This window comes from Strongylocentrotus purpuratus, unplaced genomic scaffold (genome assembly GCF_000002235.5).
Source record: "Strongylocentrotus purpuratus isolate Spur 01 unplaced genomic scaffold, Spur_5.0 spur5_scaffold_5, whole genome shotgun sequence".
In the NCBI taxonomy this organism is placed as follows: domain Eukaryota; kingdom Metazoa; phylum Echinodermata; class Echinoidea; order Camarodonta; family Strongylocentrotidae; genus Strongylocentrotus; species Strongylocentrotus purpuratus.
This window is the reverse complement of record NW_022145611.1, coordinates 4,512,760-4,536,215: the sequence shown is the minus strand read 5'-3', so window position 1 is coordinate 4,536,215 and position 23,456 is coordinate 4,512,760. Positions and strand designations below refer to the sequence as shown.

General features: G+C 35.9%; 2 protein-coding genes across 3 annotated transcripts; one reads left to right on the top strand and one right to left on the bottom strand.

The window, feature by feature from the left end:
* Positions 1 to 1,804: 1,804 nt before the first annotated feature.
* Positions 1,805 to 9,070, bottom strand: LOC586275 (protein lin-52 homolog). Its single transcript, XM_011664231.2, has 6 exons — positions 8,955 to 9,070; positions 6,250 to 6,318; positions 5,734 to 5,768; positions 3,682 to 3,751; positions 2,471 to 2,554; positions 1,805 to 2,082 (listed from the first exon to the last, which is right to left on the bottom strand). Exons 1-6 carry the CDS (start codon positions 9,061 to 9,063, stop codon positions 2,015 to 2,017), a joined length of 435 nt encoding a protein of 144 aa, XP_011662533.2. The 5' UTR covers positions 9,064 to 9,070; the 3' UTR covers positions 1,805 to 2,014.
* Positions 9,071 to 9,107: 37 nt separating this feature from the next.
* LOC586297 (probable sodium-coupled neutral amino acid transporter 6) lies at positions 9,108 to 22,044 on the top strand. 2 transcript variants are annotated; one of them, XM_786084.5, is made up of 13 exons: positions 9,108 to 9,256; positions 10,691 to 10,836; positions 12,109 to 12,235; positions 12,883 to 12,922; positions 13,225 to 13,306; positions 14,723 to 14,864; positions 15,999 to 16,154; positions 17,295 to 17,374; positions 17,785 to 17,885; positions 19,057 to 19,181; positions 20,065 to 20,224; positions 20,819 to 20,913; positions 21,410 to 22,044. In XM_786084.5, exons 1-13 carry the CDS (start codon positions 9,134 to 9,136, stop codon positions 21,500 to 21,502), a joined length of 1,470 nt encoding a protein of 489 aa, XP_791177.3. In that variant the 5' UTR covers positions 9,108 to 9,133; the 3' UTR covers positions 21,503 to 22,044. The 2 variants fall into 2 exon arrangements, with proteins under 2 accessions (XP_791177.3, XP_011662530.1); XM_011664228.2 differs by having other exon boundaries at positions 14,720 to 14,864.
* The last annotated feature ends 1,412 nt before the right edge of the window (positions 22,045 to 23,456 follow it).

Genomic DNA, 23,456 nt, shown 5'->3' with positions numbered 1-23,456 from the left:
AAGAATAAATGTAAATCATTGCATAATATCTCAGGGTGCAGTATATGTATAGATTAAGACAATTTTCTTGTAAGATATATATAAATTTATTTGAATATGAACTTGTGTATATGAAATAGTTTCAGAGTTTCTCCAGTAATATTTTCAACAAGAAAACTAATGAGAAATTTGAATGTGTTTTGTGAAAATGTGAGTCTTCCTTTGTTGCATTGTAAGACAAAGTTTTCTTGTCAAAAAGTTGGTCCTATACAATGACAGTACAGTTTGCTCAGAAACAGGTCTGTACAGTGGAGCTTCGTTATATAAAACTTTGCATATAACTTACCATCGGTGGTAACTTTGCCATTTATGATAACTTCCATGGAAACCTTGATTCGATTTGCTGTTGAGTGATGTTGTGATGGTAGTTTATATTAAAGGCAAAGTTACCATCAGTAGTAAGTTTTGTTTATGCAATGGAGCCCAAGTCCCACTGTAATGTATTTATTACATTCATGTATGTACCTTTCCATTTATATTCTTGTGCAGGTTGCAGGCTACATCTACTTAGTACTTGATACAATCAAACACATATGAAATACGATATATCTTCATGTATAAATATGTTTTATTTACAACAAAAAAAGATGAAGTGCTTTATTTTTTCGTGCCTTATTTTCTGTAACTTGTTCAATCAAATTTGTTTATGAGAATTATATTGAGTAATAAATAATTACAAATAAAAATTTATATTGAAAAGAATTTAGTATTGTCCTATTTCTGTATGTCGCTTGTGTCTATCCTTGACACAATACTGAACAAGAATTACTCTTTTTAAGTTTCAACATCAAATTAATGAAAGTTACAAAACGTCCTTGTCCCATCACAATGTATCCTTCATCAAGACAAAGCTCAAGTAACAATGATGAATCAGAATTAACTCAATACACCCACAATACAAAATGGCTTTACAAATTGCAGTATCCATTAATTAAACTAATCATCAAGACCTAATTACATCATTATCGACTGATGACAAGTAGATTTGTTTTCTGTTTAAAATACAACAAATTAAAAATCAAATCAGGACACCATTTCAATCTTAACATGCAACAATTTCAGGAAAACTCGTTTGTATCATGGAATGTTCATCGTTTCAAGATTTTTTCCAGGATTTTGTAAAAAGTGGTGGTCTAATGCCCCCTCCCTCCCCCCCCCCCCCCCCAAAAAAAATGACAATCAAATGCAGAAAGGGGAAAGGGTGTCTGCGCCCTCTAGACCCCCACCCCCACTCTACCCTGTATGTAATTGGTGTGTTTTACATACTGCTCTTCCAATTATAACTAATGGAAGCACTCTACTGTGACTTAAGGGAGTCTATTTCAAAGACTGCTGATATAAGCCAGTTTGTAGGTGCAACCCGTGCATAGGCAGATAAAGGTCATTTGTACAAAAATTATAAAACCCACAAAGAGGAATAGTTGATAGATGCTCGTTAAACTTATGCAATCAATATGCATTTATGCCCCGATGGTACATTCTATTAAAGCTCCACTGCACTACTTATATCTACTTGCGCCCTCTTTGTAGCAAACAATGCCTAATCGGTGACCACTGGTCCCCCATGATCCTCTTTTTCTTATGTTAATTGAGAGCTTATTTGATGAGATAACCACCTGTCAGTGACCATGCAGGGAGGTCTAATCCCTCCTGGCCAAACTAGTGCGGTGGGGCTTTAAACACAGATGGAAGTATTCTTTTCAAAAGGGCAAACAAAAGGTATTCATGAAGCACCTCCATGACTTGGGCAGTGATTATTGTAAAATGCACAAAGTGGGACGTCTCCATGTAATCTGGATATTCTGGATTATTCAACCATAAGCTAATGAAGAACTGGTCTATTGTTGCCTTCTAATTATTCCATTTTTTGGTGGAGAAACATCACTTGAGCAACAACCCTTGGTCTCCCTGGTTCTTTCTTTGTACAAGTCTCTTCAAATCTTTGACATAAGATGGTTCTTTAATACAGGAGTTTTCATTTCTTCTTGTTCTTGTTGCTACCTGATAGAACGTCCAGAAACTTTCCTCTTGTCATCTCACGAGCTGCACAAAGTAAAACAATATTGGTGCTCAAAGTAATGTTATTATTTAAACATACTACAGGTAAAATATGGCATATTGGAATCAACTTTAATAAGAGAAATCAAATAATCACATAGCTCCTCCTACTACTACTGCTGATTTTGATAAAGCGGGCATTAAATTGGTTTCAGGCCTTTCAACACATTAAGAGCACCGTGCCAGATAATTTGCATAAATTTATTCTGCTTATATTAGTTTGGTAACGTTTTAAAAATATGTGCCCAGACACACAAAAGAGAAATAGTTAAGGTTGAATATGAGGCTGATTTCTAAGGAGATGAGGCAAGATTGCATGAAAGAAGGTCAAGATTTAAGAGACTGCATTTGAAAGCTTCCTTCGTAGACTCACCTTCTTCTAAGCCAAGTTGGTAGGCTAGGTTTTGCAGACCTTTTACTTTCTCCATTAGATTGGATGTAGTTAAACTACCAAGCTCTGACAAGGGAAGATAAAAGAACCTGATTAACATTATGCAAATCATTGAAACAATTCAAAATATTTCCAGTATCATTAATGGCATATTCACGATCAAATTGTTTACACAAGGGTAGTAGACTTGTTAGACAAAGGGAGATGGCGAGACATGCCACATCACTTCCTATTCAAAACTACTATCAATCGTAATAATTTGTATGTGTGCTAGTTGGTCAGTAATTCTTGGCTAATTTGTCAGCAATTTGGTTCTGACAACCCTCAACCCAAAAGAGAATAGTCTAGTGTTGCACCTGTTCAAGGTTTTATTATCTATATCTCGCATCATGATCAGCATAACAAGGGTGAACCAGATTTATTTCTATGTTTTCTGTTGTACGCAGAAAACCTAAATTTTGTATTCTTTCAGTTTCATCAATATTCGACTTCAAACACATTTGTTTTGAAAAGCCTTGCAGAAATGTGTCGTAAATGACATCCTCTTTCACATTATGATACAATTCAAGTGAAATTTTGCCATCAAATGACTTCTGTTAAACAATAACATGGTATTGCCCAAACTTACATGTATGGGTCATGACTACAATAATTTCATTTTCTAACCAGGTACATATCAGAAAAAACTGGAATAATGGAGTTATTCATAGATACAGGCTATGTTACAGTACTAAACATCCCACACCAAGGATAGCATGTTAAATGGAGGAGAATCTCCACCTTTGCATATTAAGAACAAATTTCACTATTCATATAAGAGTAGGGGGAAACCCCATGTAGTAGTCGACCTACACAACCCCAATCAGTTATACCAAGAGGAGAGACAGAGGGTTACAGTGATTCAGTTTGCTTATCCCTTCCCAGGCACTGATGATGTTAATACTTAATAAAAATACAGTAATCATAATTTTCTTGTATAACTTCTTAGAAAACCTATTAATGAACATGCCAGTAGTCAATACACGACATTCCAGGACACTGACAGCCTAAAAGTCTGACAATGCCACTTTCATGAAACCTCAAAAAACTGTCAAGAGGCCCACTAGACCAATAGCATTGTCTCATGGGCTGTCAGTCTCATGTCCTGCATGTCGTATAGGCTATAGCCAGACAAATAAAGAAGAGATTCTTACCATTGAGCATATCAATGTCATTCTGTTCCAAATCAGCTTCCCAAGGGGGCGAGTTTGCATTGTTGAATGGCTAACCATAGAAAATAAAGATATCCTGTTTAATATCATGCTAGTAAGTCATATTGAAGATGAAAACAATTATATCTCCTTTAAGTTACCCAGTACCCTGTAGGGAAATATTCCTTGAATGCCAGAGCTCCTTAAACCGGGTAGCTCCGCTAGAATGGTAAAGGCACAGTGCTATATATCTATGTGACTATTATTTAGCTTTAGTTATTCTTACGATTTTATGCATTTTTATGGGTATTGGTAATAGACTGTTACCACCAGGGGTGATAGTGAGCACTAAAAAAAACTAGGTTTTTTGTTTTCCTCTCAACCACACCCCCCCTTGTGTAAAAAAAAAAAAAAAAAAAAAAAAAAAAGAGGATTCGCGGGGAAAAATGGCATCTAACAACATTCCCCCCTTTCGAGTAAGAAAATTGGGGGAAAAATAGGGCAAAATAGGGAAGAATAGAGAAAATAAGAGGGAAATCAGGATAAAATATGGAAGAAGAAAAAAAAAAAAAAAAAAAAAAAAAAAATGATTTTTTTTTTTATTTTTTTTTTTTAATAAATCTGGAAAAAATCAGGAAAAAAAAAAAAAAAATCAGATTTTTATCAGGCCTTTACCACGCTCATGATTTACTGCCCGACGGGAAACATGCCCGAATAGTTAATTAATTACCAGCAAATTCAGGAAGAGTAACCAGATGGATGGCATAGAAATAGACAATACCATTATCAAATGTGTCGATGCCGCTATAGATCTTGGCGTGCAGCTAGACAAAAATCTTACAATGAGAGCTCAAGTCAATAATGTATGTAAAACCAGTTTGTTTGCTCTGCACAAAATTGGAAAAATCCGCCAATTCCTAACCAAAGAAGCTACTAAGCAGCTGGTGCATGCCCTGGTTATATCTCGTATAGATTTTTGCAATAGTTTACTATATCCTCTTCCGTATGTTCACACCAATAAATTACAAAGAATCCAAAACTCAGCAGCCGGACTTATCACTAGAACTAAACGCAGAGAACATATAACACCCATACTTAAACAACTGCACTGGCTGCCAGTTAAGTCCCGTATTAATTATAAGATCCTTTTACTGACATATCAATGCCTAAACGGTACAGCCCCGTCTTACCTCCAAGATCTCATTCTACAATATACCCCTACAAGAACATTAAGATCAAATAGTAAATCCCTCCTGGTAGCTCCAAGCACTCAAACAAAATATTATGGCACTCGCTCTTTCAAAAATTCTTCGTCCGAATTGTGGAACAGCTTGCCTGATATTGTCAAACAGGCAAGCACAACAGAATCATTGAAGACTCTGTTGAAGACCTATCTTTTTGTAAATTGTTAATTTTGTTCCAGCTGTTTAGTGACTTCTTTGGTAATAGCATCATGTACATATTTAATATTTAATTTAATTTTCATTTAATTTTCATGTTTAAATTTGTATTACCTAAATTACCCTATTACATGTAAGCTAAATAGGAATTGTGTATCATTATTGTTGTTGTAATTAATTATTTTCATGTATGAGGCATAAATGTTCATTTCTATTCCACCCTTTTCCTTCTTTTCTAAGTGCATAGGGACTTTCTTTGTGTTAGTGATATGTGCTATACAAATAACGTTCATTATTATTATTATTATTATTATTATACAATGTTATGTAAAATGATCTAAATGAGTGTTTCCAATAACTGCCCCTCCTCCAGAAAAAACCACCACTATATACAAACTGCATTTAAAGAAAAAAATAAAACGATTACATGGTTTTTAATTTCAGCATGCTCTATTCTGACCCCATTTAATAAAACTGATGTCACAATCCTATAACAAATCTGCTCACAGCCCATCAAATGCAATGATTTCAGCTGTTTATAAAAAGTTTTATCATGAAACAGGACCCTGAGTGTTGGTTGCATTCCCACTCATTTTCCACTCTTTCTCTTTCTTTCCTTCCCTGCACTTTAATATTAATATAATATTATACTTACACTTTTGATGTCAGCAAAATTGGAAACTCCAGGAACTGCAATAAAGTAAAGAATTTAAGAAAAAACAGGTACAGATAATAACTTTAATGAAAATATCAAAACGAAAGAAAAGCAGGCACTTCTCAAATTCATTTATCACATACCGTAATCTAACTACTGTGCCAATGAATTATACTGGTATTTTTTTCTAGTCACAAACCAAATACTACCTTAAAATCTCATTATCTAGCTATTTCTCTTGAGCAGTTAATGAAATCTTCCTCTAATGAATATACTCCATTTGTTACAGGAACATAATTATTTCCACATCATGCTCCAAAAGGCGCCTGGATGAATGAGCCCCATGTTAACACTATTAGATTTAGGGGTGCAGACTTTTAGGCACCAATGTGTCTAGAGTGCCTGTTAGTGTCAAGACCTTGGTTTGGGGTACCAAACAGTAGAGTGCATTTGCCCAATGGGATATGCCCTGCATTAAGCTGAAGGCACACACACACTCCTGGTGAAACGTCTTACTTTGCTCAGGCCACAGTTCTGGTGATGCTCGGTCCAACCTTTCAAAACTCAGAAGAGTTGCTTCCAGATCTGTTGAAAGACAAACACATTGACAAGAAGTAATAATCACTATTCTAGACAAGCAATTAAATATACATGCCAATATTTTATGTTTAAATCTTACTCTTAGAACGAGGCTTACTGGAACGTGAGCGCTAAGCCTTAGGTACTCACCCATTAAATATAGATTTCAAAGGATGCAAAGCTATTAAATATAGATCCTAGACTAATTTTAATTAGGCCTATAAAAGGCTATAATTCTAAAAGATATAACCCTTACAAGTAGGAGAGAGGGCCATGGCCCTTGCCTTAATACTAAAAAAAGGAAACCCTACAGCCAAAAAAGGAGGGCATGATTTGGCTAAAAAAAAAGTGTTCAGGGCAAAAAGAAAACTGGTTTCCTCAAAGACATCGCGATAATGCCGATCTAGCAGACCTCTAACTCACTCAGCTCAGAGGCATAACCATAGACTAGTCACTTGGAACTTTACTTCTGTCTGACTTAGCCAGCCAGGTGCCCCATATTATTAATCTGCATCAACAAGGAAGGACACCACCAGGGGCGGTATTCTGAAACTTGTTTTATCTCTAATATTGTTGTATCTTTGCTGTTAAGATAAAGAATTAGAGTTGGTATCTTGAAAATTGTTGTAATTTTTGTCTTACCAGTAAATTTTATTGCAACTTTTCTGTGATCTCTTTGCCTGCGCTCAAACTTTTGTGCGCCTGTGCATATTATTAATAAAATGGCGCTTAATCCTCATTTGCATATGCGCATGGAATATAATGACAAGATACAGTCTAGACCTAATGAGTATTCTAAAAATTATTGTATCTTAGTCTAGATCTAGATCTATATTTAATTTCATTTCCTCAAAGATATCAAGATATTCTGATCCAGTCCAACTCAGTCAGAGGCATAACCTTAAACTAAATTCCGAAGTTTACTTCATCTGACTTAGCCAGCCAGGCGAGCAAGCCAGGTCAGGGGCTCCACATCACATGCATACATCGACAACAGTCAACACGGAAGGACACAACCTGGGCATTGTTTTATGAAAGCGTCCTGAAGTACAATTCAGTTCACCGATAATTTCCGACATCCCCTTGAAACGCGTCTTAAACTTGATACAAATATTTTAATGGGATGTCAGTGAACTTGTACTGACCAAGATGATGACGTTTTCGTGACCGCTGCCCAAGCTGGGTGTTTCCATTTACTGTACCACTTCTTTCTGACCTACCTGACACACTTAATCTGACACACTTTTTTCCTATTCATTTTCTACACAGAGGCATTTTCAAGAGCCATGATCTGTGATTGGCTTTTTTGCTAGTAAATTTTCATGATTATGCAAATTATTAAGATCGCGCGCACAGTTCATATTCTTTGTTTTGGTCTTGCGAAAAATACGACCAACTTTTCAAAAAGTTCCTGAAAATGCCACTTTGAGCGAGAAAATGTTATAATGAGTCAGAGCTCTTTGTAATTTCTGAGGTATGCATGTTGATTTGGTAATATTTAAATGTTATGAAACGGACGTATATTTCTTCTCAGGACCATGTTTTGAGGGGTAACGGGTTTATTTTTCGCCCAATGAAGGTGATTGCAGCCATTATGTTACTGCACGACTGCTAGCCACGGCTGTGGGGCCGGAGCCGCCCCGCCGGTCAGCTGATCGACCTGCTGGGGCCTAATCATACAACATGACTTTGTCTATATAGGACTTGTTTGTAGCATCAGAATTAGAAGTTCAGACGTTGGTCTACAGAAACACTACAACTTTTACTAATGTAGGCTTAGACGTACGGCTGAACTTCTAATTCTTATGCTACAAACAAGTCTAGCTATGCAGACACAATCATGTTGCATGATTAGGCCCCAGCAGGTCGATCAGCTGACCGGCGGGGCGGCTGCGGGCCCACAGCCGTGGCTAGCAGTCGTGTAGTAACATAATGGCTGCGATCACCTTCATTGGGCGAAAAATCAACCCCGTTACCCCCTCAAAACATGGTCCTGAGAAGAAATATACGTCCGTTTCATAACATTTAAATATTACCAAATCAACATGCATACCTCAGAAATTACAAAGCTGACTCATTATAACATTTTCTCGCTCAAAGTGTCATTTTCAGGAACTTTTTGAAAAGTTGATCGTATTTTTCGCAAGACCAAAACAAAGGATATGAACTGTGCGTGCAATCGTAATAATTTGCATATCATGAATATTTACTAGCAAAAAAGCCAATCACAGATCATGGCTCTTGAAAATACCTCTGTGTAGAAAATGAATAGGAAAAAAGTGTGTCAGATTAAAGTGTGTCAGGTAGGTCAGAAAGCAGTGGTACAGTAAATGGAAACACCCGCCCAAGGCCAAGCTAAGCCCTTCACCATCCGGCCAGCGCGGCGCTGAACTGGGCGGCTTGTAGTGGGGGCGAGAAAGTACAGTACTTCAGCTCAGCTCAGCTCACTCAGCTCACATACACTGCCTCACTGTTATTGTTAAAACATTGCACATTAACGATCATTCAACGGTTCAAAATGTCTTTTAAATCAAAACAGAAATCCACATCATTCTCTCGAGCAACCTTGATTTTAAAAAGTTTAAGAAAACACATAAATACTTTAAGAAGAATAAGGAAACTAAATTGGAATTGAAATTTACCCGCACTGCCTGGCGACGCCATTTTTACAAGCCCTCTCTCGGTTGTTTCTCGTACAATGTTTACATTCGGGGGATGAGCTGTGTGTACTTGTGTGGCAGCATAATGCATTATTGAATGAGGCGAGTTCTAAGTGGTTCTGAGTAGTGATGTCAATCGTATATCTATTATTTGCCAGAAAATGGAGTCAAAATGCCATCGCTTAGTAGCAGGCCGTGTAGAAGATGCGAACGACCAGTCACATGATTTAATTTACCATGGTATTGTTGATGATACACCTTTGTTGCCTTCAACTTCAGTACAGGCAAGTAGCTTCTTTCACAATAGGTGCATAATATTATCCTGGCTCTCTATTAAAAGCTGTGCTATGATTCTTAACATTTCAAACACCGCTGTACAAAATTCAACTAATTTCACTCGAAATCGGTACTCTATTGACGATTGATGACACACAAATATCAGTAAAATACAATTCGTTCAACTTTCCGATGTCAGAAAGAATAATTTAAAAATTCAAATTGTGAGTCTACTGTCAAATTTGCCGATCAGACGCATTGGCATGATTGTGTGCATTTGCGTGTTGTGAGTGTATTGACTATTCATGTATTCAAATGCTGCCTATTAACACGTAGTGCAGTGCTAAAGGTCAATACGCATTAGCATCGACTCTCTATGCTATTTGCTAGAGTGTACTTCTTTACTAAAATATATAGTTACCCAAACCAAGGCTATACTAAAGCTGGGCCATAGGACCTGACAAAACTGGGCACAAGTTTCTGCACATGTTTATGCTTCCACTTCTTCTTTCCTTTTACTGTCCCCGCTTTTATCTTTCTTTTTATCGTGTATTTCCACAGGAATTTTCAAAAATCCTATTCAGACCCTTTTTCTCGACTGAGATGAGTAGTTTACTGTTTAGTCTTTTGAGTTTGACTTTAACTTAGTTTAAGGCAATTTGAATTCTCATTATTTTCTGAACTTGGAAATAAATCAGGGTCTTTCGATTGGATATGACTTTATAGTATCCTCTCACTTGCAAGTTTTGATTCGCTTGTCACAAAAGCAACCTCAAATTTCAAGTTTTATCAATTCTGATATATCATATATATTCCAGACTTGATCGTTGCTGGAAGGAACAGTGTCATATCTCTCAATACTCGAACTGATTTTTTCAATTTCTTTGCTCCTGGGACATTGTACATGGTATATTGTCCAGTCAAGATGCAACCTCTTGCCCCTCTGCCTCCCTTGCATATAATGAGAATTATTATTAAAGAGTATGAGTACAAGAAGATAGACCAAGAAGATAGACCTGGAAGCTCGACTGCTGTCTCAGCATTCTTCCAGTATTTGCGGTAAAGGTAAAGGTATCATTAGTAATTCTACCCCTACCCCCTACCCCCCCCCCCCCACCCACCCCTTGTGTGTTCGGCAAGGGTTATCATCTGTGTGTAGCCGTAGGGAAGGTTGACAAATGTCAGTTTAGTTAAAGAATTCCTCATACCACTACAGAGGGTTATTTCTGCTAAGTGATTGATTGATTGATTGATTTTTATTCGACAAGCTTCCAACATACAACAATATACAATAATAACAGATCAGAAATAAGTCAGCTTGAACAGGATAACCCACGAAAGCTCAAGAGCTTATTTCCAGTGGGGTCCACTTCTCCTGCTCGATATCACACGCCAAGTTCTTCTAGTAATATTGAATGTCCAGTATTAATTTTCTTTTTCAGGAGGCTGTGACTGAGAGAGTGGAGCCAGTTGCATATGGAAAGACATCTTTTGGATTATCAGTGTTCAATCTGATGAATGCTATACTAGGGAGTGGGATCTTAGGCTTACCCTTTGCAATGGCACAGTCTGGCATTATCCTCTTTAGGTAAACTAAAATCGACACCTGTTTTCCTGGGTCATATTGAACAATGTCTGTTACAACCTGGGCCTTATCAAAAAATACAAACCACTCGTTAGTTCAACAAAGTATTTAAGCATTTATTTCATCAAATGCTTGGTGCTTCAATAGAATTGTAGCCATATCCAATGTGAAAAATTTGCTTCATTGGTATGGTGGCAGCGATGGGTTGTAAACCCACATCATTAAAAATAACTGATAATACATATGATTTATAAGGCGCAAATCCACTTGATAGTCAAATGCTCAAGGCACAGCTTGTGCAAAAGATGAAATACATGATACATAATGCAATAGGAAAGGTAGAGACATGAAAGGTAATGGTAATCAATTACTGGTATAAGCTAAATTAAACAGATATTTCTTAAGATTGTTTTTAACACTTCAGCAGAACTGCTATACTTAATCCATTGAGGGAGAGTATTCCATGACTCAATCAAATGCATGTACAATACTCTTGCAACGTGTAGTATGAATTGATATTGGTTGTTACTTCTTAATTACCGTATACGTTGAAATCAATTCCAGACAACTAAAATCCCTCATCTTAGATGAAATTGTCATTTTTCATGATTTTTGTGCTTTTATAAACATAGTCATTACAAAGAATAAAGAATAAAGCTGATTTCCCTTGCAACAATAATATATTATTGACAAACCAAAGGCATACGATCGCCAGATCATTGTGATAACTGATGGGGGAGGGGGCAGTTGAAATGTGGTTTATTTCTAGATTTTCTAGGTTAGTTTCGCACAGTCCAAAATAGATTCTTGTTGCGGGTCTTGTACTTGCAAGCGCAAGGAAAATCATCTTTATTCTTTAGAACAGCTCTCAAAGTACTCACAATTTCCATGTTTCCTGCCATGACTGTGTTTATAAAAGAATAATGAAAACATAAAATGACAATTTCATCTAAGATCATGAAGATGAGGGATTTTAGATCTAGAAATCATGAGGGGAAAACAGTGTGGCGAGTTGTCTGAAAAGGCACCCCACCCTGGACAACTCGCCTGTGGCGAGTTGTCCAGGGTATTGTGGTGAGATGTCCAGGGTATTGTGGCGGGTTGTCTTGGGGCGGGTTGTCTTTGTGGCGAGTTGTCTGGACCCCGTTGAAATAAGCTTCTTTTTTTTTAAGTTTGAAGTTTTGGCATGAGTGAAAATATAACCTTGAACAAGTGTATTGGTTAATTGACAACATCCAATCGAGTTTGAGAAAGTTATCTTCTCTTTTTCTCTAGTTTGATGCTGTTGGTTGTTGCCATGATGGCAAACTACACAATTCATCTCCTCTTGAAGATGTGTGACATCACAGGCCATAGGTCATATGAAGACATAGGAAACAGTGCAATGGGTGTACCGGGAAAGGTAGGTTGTTTGAAGAGCTATCTTTAAACTGAATACTGAAACAATACTGAAATATTCATATTTAGACTCAAAACTCATCTTTCCAAATTAGCATGGTACTAAAGGACAAGAAATGTTGTAATTTTTCTCTTTGTAAGAACTTAATTGTTTTCTACACGTATATAGGTTTCTGTTTCATCTTCCTTTTATGATCGTGTTATACTTTATATATGTATATAAGTGCATTGAAATTTCAACAGACATGAAATGCGCTTTAAAAGAACAAAGTATTATTATATTATTATTATTCATTAAACATTTGAGAAAGTGTAGAATAATAGAATTCATATCCTAATATAAACAACTATTCTTTTGGTAAACTCACTTTTCATAAAATTAATTGATTATTCCTGACTCTTCATCACTCTCCCTTTGTCTCTATCCATTTACAGTTACCTCCCTATTTATTTCCACTCGTCTCTCATGCTATGCTTCTCCTCTTTTGTCATCTTCCTCCCCCCCCCCCATCACTTTCTGCATTCAAGTTTTATTACTTTGATACCGGGTTGTGCAAGGAACTGTATGAAAAAATGATGCATTGATTATGCTTGTTTTATATCATGAAATGATCAATACATGTTTTTTCTTGTTCTTTATTGTGTTTTCAGCTAATGGCAGCGTGTGCTATACTCCTTCAGAATATAGGTGGTGAGTACAGAATCCATATATACACTATTTTCATATTAATTAGTCATGAACAGTTATAATTATCACATGATTCACATCATTATCATTATCATTATTAGGCTAAAAAATGCATTGCACTGCGTATCACCTCTTGATTTCACCAAGATTTTTGTTTCTTTCTTTCTTTTTCTTTTTACTTTCTTTTCTATTTTGTTTGTTACATATCTCAAGAATGCATGAAGCCATTGTAATGCAATTAAAACATTAAGCTATATAGTTTCATAATTTGTTTCACTTAACATTATTTTGCCTTTCTTTCCCAGCTATGTCAAGCTATCTATTTATTGTAAAAAATGAGATGCCAGCAGTTCTCAAGACATTTCTACATGAAGATCAGTCTGCAAAGTAAGCCTCTTGTGAAGTAATGTAAATATTATTTCATTATCAAATTGCATCATCTGTCACCTCATTTTTACCTGTTACTATATTGAAGTGTATTTAGAAGTATCATACCAGTACTTCATAATTGGAATTGACCCTTTTACATACATATACAGTTGATATGAATGAAAGCATAGCAAAGTAAATTGGTAAATCACCGGTATCGAGAAAGAAAGAAAAAAAATGAAAAGCCTGTTATTAAAGTTTGAGAAAAACATGGAGACAAGGACTATAAGTGTTAAGGATTGTTGGGAGATGATATCATTATTGATATACTGGTATGGGACTACCATTTGTAAGGATTATGCCATATGGGGAGAATTAAATTCAACTGTAAAAGTATAATTTACAATTTTAATTAATATATTGTAAAATAACCTTCTCTCATTGCAAAACAAAAAGCAAGCCAGAACACTTTTAACTTGCATTCATAAATTCATAAATTATAATATGCAGCTCATTACACAGTAGAATGCACATCTGCATGATAAAAAGTGCCTCATTCCCTGAGCATAGTTAATTAAGACAGTTCATAGAGCTTATGCCACATCAGATTTTCTGCATGTTCCATATAAAATATTTTCATCAAAGCATTTTTGTAATGAAAGGCAGGGGGAAAGGGAGTGGGGTACTCTAAACTTTAGAAATATCATTCCCAATTTCTTTTCACTATACCTGAACTTGACTTAACCTTTGAAAATATAAAGAGACACTTCAGCACAGTAAAATCTCCTTCTAACAAACTCCTTTAGATGAAGAAAATTACCTTGTTGCTTGCCATGTCAGGGATAAAAAGCAAGAGATATTGACGAAATTGGGATGATTTACTGGGATTGTTATAACAGTGTTCTTCATAACAAGATTCAACTGTTATTGAAACATATTTGTGGCTAACACCCAGTAAATAAGATTGATTGATCGATCTGTATTGAAAAACAAGTCAGAAAAAATCTTGGAACCAGCGGGACTTGAACCTGCATCTATTGCTTGCCGGGCAGCGACATTTATAAAAGTTATTGTCCTATGGCGGACTAATGAATATTAATAAGTCAGAATGAATCAGGAGAACTTAGGTATTTGTTTCTAGTTCATCGTGACTGTGCCATGGACCATGCAGTGATGGCCTGGTGGTAGAGTCGCTGCCCGGCAAGCGGTAGATGCAGGTTCAAGTCCCGCTAGTTCCAAGATTTTTTCGGACTTGTTTTTCAATACAGATCGATCAATCAATCTTATTTACTGGGTGTGAGCCACAAATATGTTTAAATAATTGAAATTTCTCCCAGGAAGCATTTCATTTATAAAAGATTCAAGTGTATTACAAATGAATCCTAATCTCAGCTATGCGCAATACTCCATGCTAATTCATGTTCTTTCAAGCAGTGAGTGGTATGTAAACGGAGACTACTTGGTTCTCCTTCTCGTCTTCTTCATCATCCTCCCCTTGGCTTGCCTTCCTAAGATTGGTTTCCTTGGCTACACCAGTGCTTTCTCCATCCTCTGTATGGTCTTCTTTACAGTGGGGGTGAGTTGATGATCGATGGGGTCTTTAAAGGCATCGTTAAACAATGTTAAATCTGAGATGCATGGCCCTATGTGTTATCAGTATCTGTGATATGGTGTAATATTGAAGCCCTAAAAAAAATTGCGTTTCAAAATGATCATGAAGTGCCTCAAAAAAGTACAAATCTTTGAGTGACCGGTTTTACCATACTCCTTTTCCCCAATAGACTGTAGTGTTATGAAACACAAAATATCTTGATAATCAGACAGGCGATTGGTTTGTAAAAGTCATGGGATTCCTGAATGACCTGAAGGTTTATAATTATGATTGCAGCATGAGCTAAATCAAAGATTTTTTTTAAGGCTCTGAGACAAAGTTACCGGATCCCTTTAACTTTTGTGCTTGTGACTGCAGAGTGGGACGAAGTATGAAAATTTGTTTAAAGAAATTGAAGTTCAGAAATAAATTTATAGGATATATTATAGACTTTCAGCTCTCTAAAAAAAAAAAAAAAAGACATTGTGCATTTTCAAATTTCATGAAATTCACTACACTTGGTCATTTTCAACATTTTAAAAAGCTAAAACACACTTGCATGTATCTGCTTCAGACCTTTGAAATATTTCACTTGCTTTGCATTTTGCTTTAGTATGAATTATTCATCTATAACAGGCTTTATATCTGATGAACATTATTTAGAGAAAAGTGTCATAAGTAAGACTCTGCATTAAACTTCATTTATAGGCCTACTGGGAGACTGTTGGAATCTTGGTATGTGTTTGCATCATTAACTTGTTAATAATTTGAAAACTCGAAGATGCTCAATGAATGTGTCCTGTTTTCACTTGTGTGGTAATTAAAGCCCCCCCCCCCCCCCCACTTTTTTCTTTCAAATGCCACAACAAAATAAAATATGTAAGCCACGTAGTATGCTTCACATCTCTGTATGTTAAATAACACAGAGATATATAAGTCAGGTTGCCATTCATTAACATAAAAGGATATTGATTTGTCACAGCAGTTTAGGTTTTTTGTTTTTGTTTATCAAGTTGTTATAACAAGCTTTAGTCAGAGTTGAGCGCTATTTAATGAAGTAGACCATATTAATCATCTGTGTTCCACCCTATAATGTTCCTAATCATGCTTCTTTTTCAGATTGTTTACAAGAAATTTGGGTTTCCATGCCCGATTCCAATCACACCAGGGCCCAATGGCTCATTAGAGAATACCCTTGAAGACTACATGTACTACTCTCCTAAAGATAACCAGTCTGATCAATGCAAGGCTGAGCTCTTCTCTATCACCTTGCAGGTAATAACTCCACCATTTAAAATTGGTCTTGAGTTGTGGTAAATGAACTACATGTCAAGAGAAATCAGCAGTCTTTTCACAAATGTTCCTGCAACAACTGGGGAGTGTTTCACAAAGACTGAGATCGACTTTAAGTTGGACTTAAATATGGAAGGCCGTTCATGCCACTGTTTGCTCTCACCATTTACTGGCATTGTTCTCTCAAGGGACTTACAAATCATGGTCATAAATCTACAGATTTTACATATTTTTATAATTCATTATTGAAGGACAAAATATTATCTAAAGATCATAATTAATAGGCCTATGGTGAGAGCAAACAGTGGCATGAATGGCCTGCCATAGTTAAGTCAAACTTAAAGTGGATCTTAGTCTTTGTGAAACACCCCCAGCTCTGCAGTATTTTCCTGTACTAACTAATTGAAATTGCTAACCTCAACATTCGACCCAGTATGATACCTATTATACTCTCTATCCCCAAACCTAGCCTGAAATCCAATTCCAACCTAACCCTATACTTTGGAGGAAATGATGTTTGATCACCAATCAGGTTAACTTGAAAGAAAACCTTAACAGTATATTGCTCTGAGAAAAAGAAGAAAAATCAGAGAAGCATATTTAGCAGAGTAGCAGACAAACAATATGAAAGTATTGAATTCTTGGAAATTGTAACTTAAATGTGTCGATGGGCAATTTACCTCTTTGTTCCAATCCACAAAAAGACTAAAATGTATTTTTTTTCAAAATCTATGACTAGATAAAATCTTAAAATGAGGACTTTTTTTTCTTTTCTTACTGATATAGATGTTAATCTAAATGTGGTGCATACTGGTAATGAATATGAAAAAAACTGTTGTACACCTAGTATAATCACAAGTTGTGAACATTCTCTCTGAGTTTACATACAATATACCAGATAAATGGCTTATTTCCATTTCCGGCAGATGGTTATTGTTTTTCAAAACAAAGCATATGTTGCTCTATAGAAAGGAAAGTAAATGAAAATTAGTTACACGAATCAATTAAAATCTTTACTTTAAAATAGAAAGACACTTACCAATGTTGATGGAATCCTGTCTTGGTTTGTTGTGTTTATTTGTATTTGTTTGTTTGTTTTTTTTACTTTACTTTTACCATCAGACGGCATACACAATACCTACCATGGCATTTTCCTTTGTGTGCCACACAGCAGTACTTCCAATATATGCAGAGTTATCAAGGTAAGTCTATCAAATTCCATTTTGGCAAGGGTATTTTCTTTAAAAATTTGATTTTTTAAATGACTTTTGAAGTTGCAGTGCTTGATAAGGCAGAAACCTGCATGTATGTACAACTGTACTATAATTGAAATATCCCTCCACTCTGGTTTTTACTACAGAAACCCTCTGGATTAAAACAAAAATGTATTAAACATTTATAAGAACCATGTCCACTTATTTGAACAAACTTTATATGTCAATATATCAATTCTTCCTCAAATTAACCAAATTCCAACATAAGTAACTGGTCTCCATGTTTTATAATTGCTAGTGATGTACACAATCCAATCTTCTCTTATCAACATGATACACCCCTGCAACACTTTCCAAAATATTTCCAACTTTAATTTCTTTTCTTTTGATGACTGTAGGCCAACAAAACGCAGAATGCAGAATGTAACCATCACATCCATTGGTGTTTGTTACACCTTGTATATGATCGCATCGCTCTTTGGATACCTCACATTCTATGGTAAGCTTATCGGCAGCAAAATCAAAGTTGCATCCTGGATTAAAGGACAGAGACATTTTATTATGAGCTTAAAAAATGCATCATCATAGACCTTACACGTCCCACGTTGCAAATATAGAGGAGAAATAATCAAAAGGTTTTTTGTTCATATTTTAAATTAAATTCTTTTGACAGGTACAAATTGATCCTAACGAATTGAATCAACCTGCCGCCCCTTGCTATTTGGGGGGATGTTTTAAGGACAATTTGTTCAGTAATTTGAGAGTATTTTAAATACTGCAAAGTCTAGTACTGTATATATCTTGTTTCTTGTTGACAGTAAAGATAATTTAAATTATTCAACAGCTTTGCTTTTTTCTCCTCTCTACCACCCCTCCCCTCCTAGTTCTCCTTTTACCTCTACTTTATTCAATTCTTATTCCCTTCAACTTCTCTCACTACAACACAAGTTCATTGTTTTGCTTTCTCCTAATTCCCGGTACTTTTGCTGCCATCTATTTTCAACTTTTTAAATCCGCAATTTATTCTGGTGTCCCTTTCGTTGTAATGTATCCTACTTGTAATTGTCAGATCAATTTATGGAAAAAAACTAATCCCCTAATACCCTAATCCCCACAAAAATTGCAACAGAAGTTTTTTTCATTGCTTTCCCATAATATTTGATATCAGGAACAACATACCAAAAATCAAGAAAATCGGACCCCCAAAAGTCGTTACTTTCAAATGGCGCTCAAGATGGTTCCCAATAGCTTATAATAGCCATAAATCATGATATATTCATCTTAGAGATGTGATTTTGGTATCTAAACCTAGGTTTGTTGGGGGCGAGGAATCCATTTATACTAATTACGATGGGCTATTAAGGCCACCAAGAAACCTGGAAATCCAAGATGGCGTCCAAAATGGCTGTAGGATTTCTTGACCTTTTTGTAAGCCATAGTCTACCCGATAAACGACATGTGATGTGATGCACATCAACTAAAAAGTTATGATAGGGTCGTAGGCGTCATAACTCTGTAGTCAAGATGTTGTCCTTGATCTTGGCAAAGATGACTTAGTGAAACGGGCAGCAGACAAGTAGCTTACTAGTGCTGATTTAGTCAAGAAGTTAGACTTATGCTGGTTTTAAGAAACGGGGCCCCTGAACTATTATTTTCTCTTAAATCTGCAGAGGGCATCAACAGTGAGATTCTACATGGCTATAGTTTATACCAAGAAGATGACCTTCTACTACTGATCATCAGAATAGCTGTTCTTACTGCAATTGTCTTTACAGTCCCTATCATACATTATCCAGTAAGTCAGGGTGAGGGAAGTTTCGGGGAGGGGGGAGGGGGCTGTTCAGTAATTCATACTATGTCTTCATGGCGTGAAAGTCAATTCCCCTTCGTAAATGACCTTAATAAATGATGATGATGATAATAAGGGTGAGATATATTTTTTCAATTTGTTGATTTAAAAAAAAGTTATCAGAGTGGTTACTCCGTTTACCAGTTGGAAAATAGAAAAAATTTGTACGGGATTGCAGAATATTATTAGTATTATTCAATCACATCTTGATATTTTGCAAATCATTTGTAGAAATAATCATGTAAAACTCAATACTCCTTTACAGGATTCAGTCAAAACAAAGTGTTTGTTTAAAGGGATCAGGTAACTTTGTCTCAGATTCTGAAACAAAATCCTGGATTTAGCTCATGCTGCAATGATAATTATAAACCTTTAGGCCAGTCAGGAACCCCATGACTTTTACAAGCCAATCACCTGTCTGATTATCAAGATATTTAGAAACATAGTGCTTAGAAACATTGTATTAAGCGCTTTATAAATGTAATTTATTATTATTATTATTATTTATGATTGGAAATCAAAACCAAATTTTGTGTTTTCCTAACGGTTTTCATAACACTACAGTCTATTGGGGAAAACGAGTATGGTAAAACCAGTCACTCAAAGATTTTTACTTTTATGAGGCACTTCTTGATCATTTTGAAGCGCAGTTTCTTTAGGGCTTCAATATTACACCATATCACAGACAATAATAACACGTAGGGCCATGCATCTTAGATTTAACATTGTTAAACAATGCCTTTGAGGTATTTTTGAACTTCTAGAAAAGGTTGAATCTACATGTACCGTACGTTTCTAATTTTCTCTCTAATTCTTTGATCTATCCCAGGCTCGTCTAGCATTTATGATGATAGCTGGAACTGTCTTCCCTTTGTTAGCTAGCCGGACGTCATGGAAACTTTACTTCCTGACAACCTTTATCCTCATCTCCGTAGTCACAACATTTGCAATCTGCATTCCAAACATCATGGAAATATTTGGTGTAATAGGTAAGCACCTTGATGGGAATATTTGGTGTAATAGGTAAGCACCTCGATGGGAATGTTTGGTGTAAAAGGTTTGCACCTTGATGGGAATATTTGGTGTAATAGGTAAGCACCTTGATGGGAATATTTGGTGTAATAGGTAAGCACCTTGATGGGAATATTTGGTGTAATAGGTAAGCACCTGTAATCATTAGAAATGTTCACCAATTAACTCTTTATCCGCTTGGTGGATTAGTAGAAGAGATAGGGTCACTTTGTCGCATGAACAGTGTACTCATATCATATACTCCAATGTGGCAGTCTTGGGTTTTGATCCATAGTGAATAAAAAGAAGAAATGTGTCATGCTTTATTTTGTTTTCACACTCTTTCTCTCCTCTTTCTGTTTTCATCTGCTCTGTGCGTTTACTTTTATAACATCATTGTTTTTTTAATCCATTTTGATCATTCACTCATCTTCTATGCTATATTCTTTACTGCCTTCATTCCTTGGGTAACATTTACCCAATTCTTTTTATATTTGTTCCTTTTAAAAAATATTTTTGATTTGCATTTCTCCTTCATAATTTATTCAAATTTTGCTTTATATGTGATCTAGGTGCTACTGCATCTACCAGCTTGGTTCTCTTCCTTCCATCTCTCTTCTACCTTAAACTTGGCCGAGAAGAGCTTTCATCGCCATCTAAAATTATGGTAAGCAACATGTGATGGCTCCAGGCTTGTAATGCTAAAATACATGAAATCTGAAGGAAAAAAAAAACACATTTTTGAAGCTATTGTGATCAGTGCTGGTGAGACTGGCTGTTAAAGTTTTGCCAAGCTTTACATTTCTTTTTGTCAATGCATTATGTTTGTGTATTATGTTCTCTATTAGTTACGCGACTTGAAAATACAACAATATTTTGTACGTGAAAAGGTTATACAACACATGCTCTGGCAGCAATTGCTCATTACCCTACACAAACAAATTCTTAACTTTGACCCTTGACCAAAGTCATGATAACCCTAAACCTAACCTTAAATCGTTGATGAAATAAAGCCTGGATCAAGGTGTCAAAGTGCCCGTAGAAGTTCATATTCTGCCCCATGTATTAAATGGTAGAAAGATATACTGTATCGACAATCAAACATTTTGGTGTAGTTGTAAAGCTGCTAATCATATGTTTTGTTATTTATCCAATCTATTTAGGCCATTATCCTCCTTGTGGTGAGTGTTGCTCTGCTCATTCTCAGTCTCACCACCATCATCTATGGTATCGTAACCAAGGATACCCTAACATGATGCGGTATCTCCATCTCTGCTCATTCTCAGTCTCACCACCATCATCTATGGTATCATAACCAAGGATACCCTAACATGATGCGGTATCTCCATCTCTGCTCATTCTCAGTCTCACCACCATCATCTATGGTATCGTAACCAAGGATACCCTGACATGATGCCGTATCTCCATCTCGTTCAATACCAAGGAGTCAAAGGTGTTGTGGTCAAGTCCCCAGAATGTGAATCACAAGGTACAGGGTTCAATACCCTGCCATAGCACCATCGTCCTTTGGCAAGACATTGGTGTACATTTTGCCACTTTCCCCCTGGGAAGGTAGATAGGTACCTGGTAGGAAGAAATTCCTTGAATATTTCATTGCCTAATCATGTAAGCTCAGCTAAATCTGAGATGATTATATGATACTTTGCATAACGGAAGAGAATACTTGTATTATGCAAGGTGAATGAATCTACTCTTACTATTTTATTTTTAAGGAGTGCAATACCTGGATAATTTATTAATTTACAGGGTAGCATTGTCAGTTACAAAAGTGCTTTCTGCAGTGGCCCTATTGGCCTCGATCAAGTATATAAATGAGATATTCTTTGTCATCCTTCTCAATTTTGTTTAAGGTTTCATCTAATATGTCAGGATAATCTGAATTTTAAACACCAATATGCTAGATTATCAACCTTTTCTGATCGATTCCACGTTTCACAATGCAATCGCATGACCAGAACTCAACTTCATCTTTAACCAACAGTCTAAGCCTTGCTTTTCAAAGTATCTATAAAAGCAGTCTTAAGGCTGTCTTAATGGCTATGCCCATGCTAATAAGTTTGTTTGTGTATTCATGATCATGTGAAATTATATTGAAAGTACATGTAGTTATCATTCTTACTTACCGTATCTGCATTTTTGATATTTCTTTAATTGGATGTAATGTAGCAAAGAATTTTCATTGATAAGACAATTTGTTAAAAGAAATGAAACATTTTTTTTTACATATTTTGTCATTACCTACTAGGTTATACAGCCATTTAATGGTGTCTGGTTATTACAAGGTGTCCGGTAAAATGCATTAGATTAAGTGACCATATAGCATTCTTGTGTCTGTGTACGTTTACAGTTAAGGCCTGTTCAGATACCTATGCCATGCTACTCAAGATAATGAGATACATACCGTAGTACAATTGTTTTACCTCCTCAAAATTGCCATTCATTTATACCATATCTGTGCTTACCGTATGTACTTGCATTGCATTTACAAAAGAAATGTATTTATCATGTCATCTGATGATACTCCTGTCTCGATTATTATACAAGCTGTTGTGTTTTTTGTACTTTCAGAAATGTTATCAAGATATTTATAATTTGTCTTCCTCATTAAAGATGCCTTGTTTCATCAAGTGACTTTTCATGTTTAGATGTTTTAATTTATTTTTGTAAATTAACAATGATTTTGTGCTGCAATGCAATATGTTAAGGGGGTATCTCACTGAGCGGCGAATGCTTACGAACATTTCAAATTTGGATTCGCAAAAGGTTGCAAGAAAGTTTGTAAACAGTTTGTCTTTGCGAATTTATTTTTCCGCAAACAGTCATAAGCCTGTGCAAACGGTTGTAAGACGATGTCACTGAATTTCTTTTTGATTCGCCAATGCTAGCGATCACGTTACCATATGGTTCCTGTATAAAATCGACCCATTGAGTACCAGGAATTAGCATAAGGTCCCAAACATTCACAAATAGTGGCAAAGGATTGGCAAATAGTTGCTAATCTTTGCAAAAACTGTCGCTTACAGTCGCTCAAATGTCGTCAGAAAAGTTGGCGAATCCAAATACGCAACGTTCGCCGCTCAGTGAGATACCCCCTTTATGGACTAGTCAGGGTGTTGTATATGTACATGTATAAGAAGCCGGCATATGGATACATTGTATACATTGCAAATATTTTTGTTTTATTGATAT

Excerpts from the sequence above, each read along its gene's own strand:
- LOC586275 (XM_011664231.2), bottom strand. The coding sequence starts at position 9,063 with ATGCATTATGCTGCCACACAAGTACACACAGCTCATCCCCCGAATGTA. Across the intron at positions 3,752-5,733 it reads ATTTTGCTGACATCAAAAGT|CCATTCAACAATGCAAACTC; the intron begins GTAAGTATAATA and ends TTCTATGGTTAG. Across the intron at positions 2,083-2,470 it reads CCAACTTGGCTTAGAAGAAG|CTCGTGAGATGACAAGAGGA; the intron begins GTGAGTCTACGA and ends TACTTTGTGCAG.
- LOC586297 (XM_011664228.2), top strand. The coding sequence starts at position 9,134 with ATGGAGTCAAAATGCCATCGCTTAGTAGCAGGCCGTGTAGAAGATGCG. Across the intron at positions 12,236-12,882 it reads CAATGGGTGTACCGGGAAAG|CTAATGGCAGCGTGTGCTAT; the intron begins GTAGGTTGTTTG and ends TTGTGTTTTCAG. Across the intron at positions 13,307-14,719 it reads CATGAAGATCAGTCTGCAAA|CAGTGAGTGGTATGTAAACG; the intron begins GTAAGCCTCTTG and ends TGTTCTTTCAAG.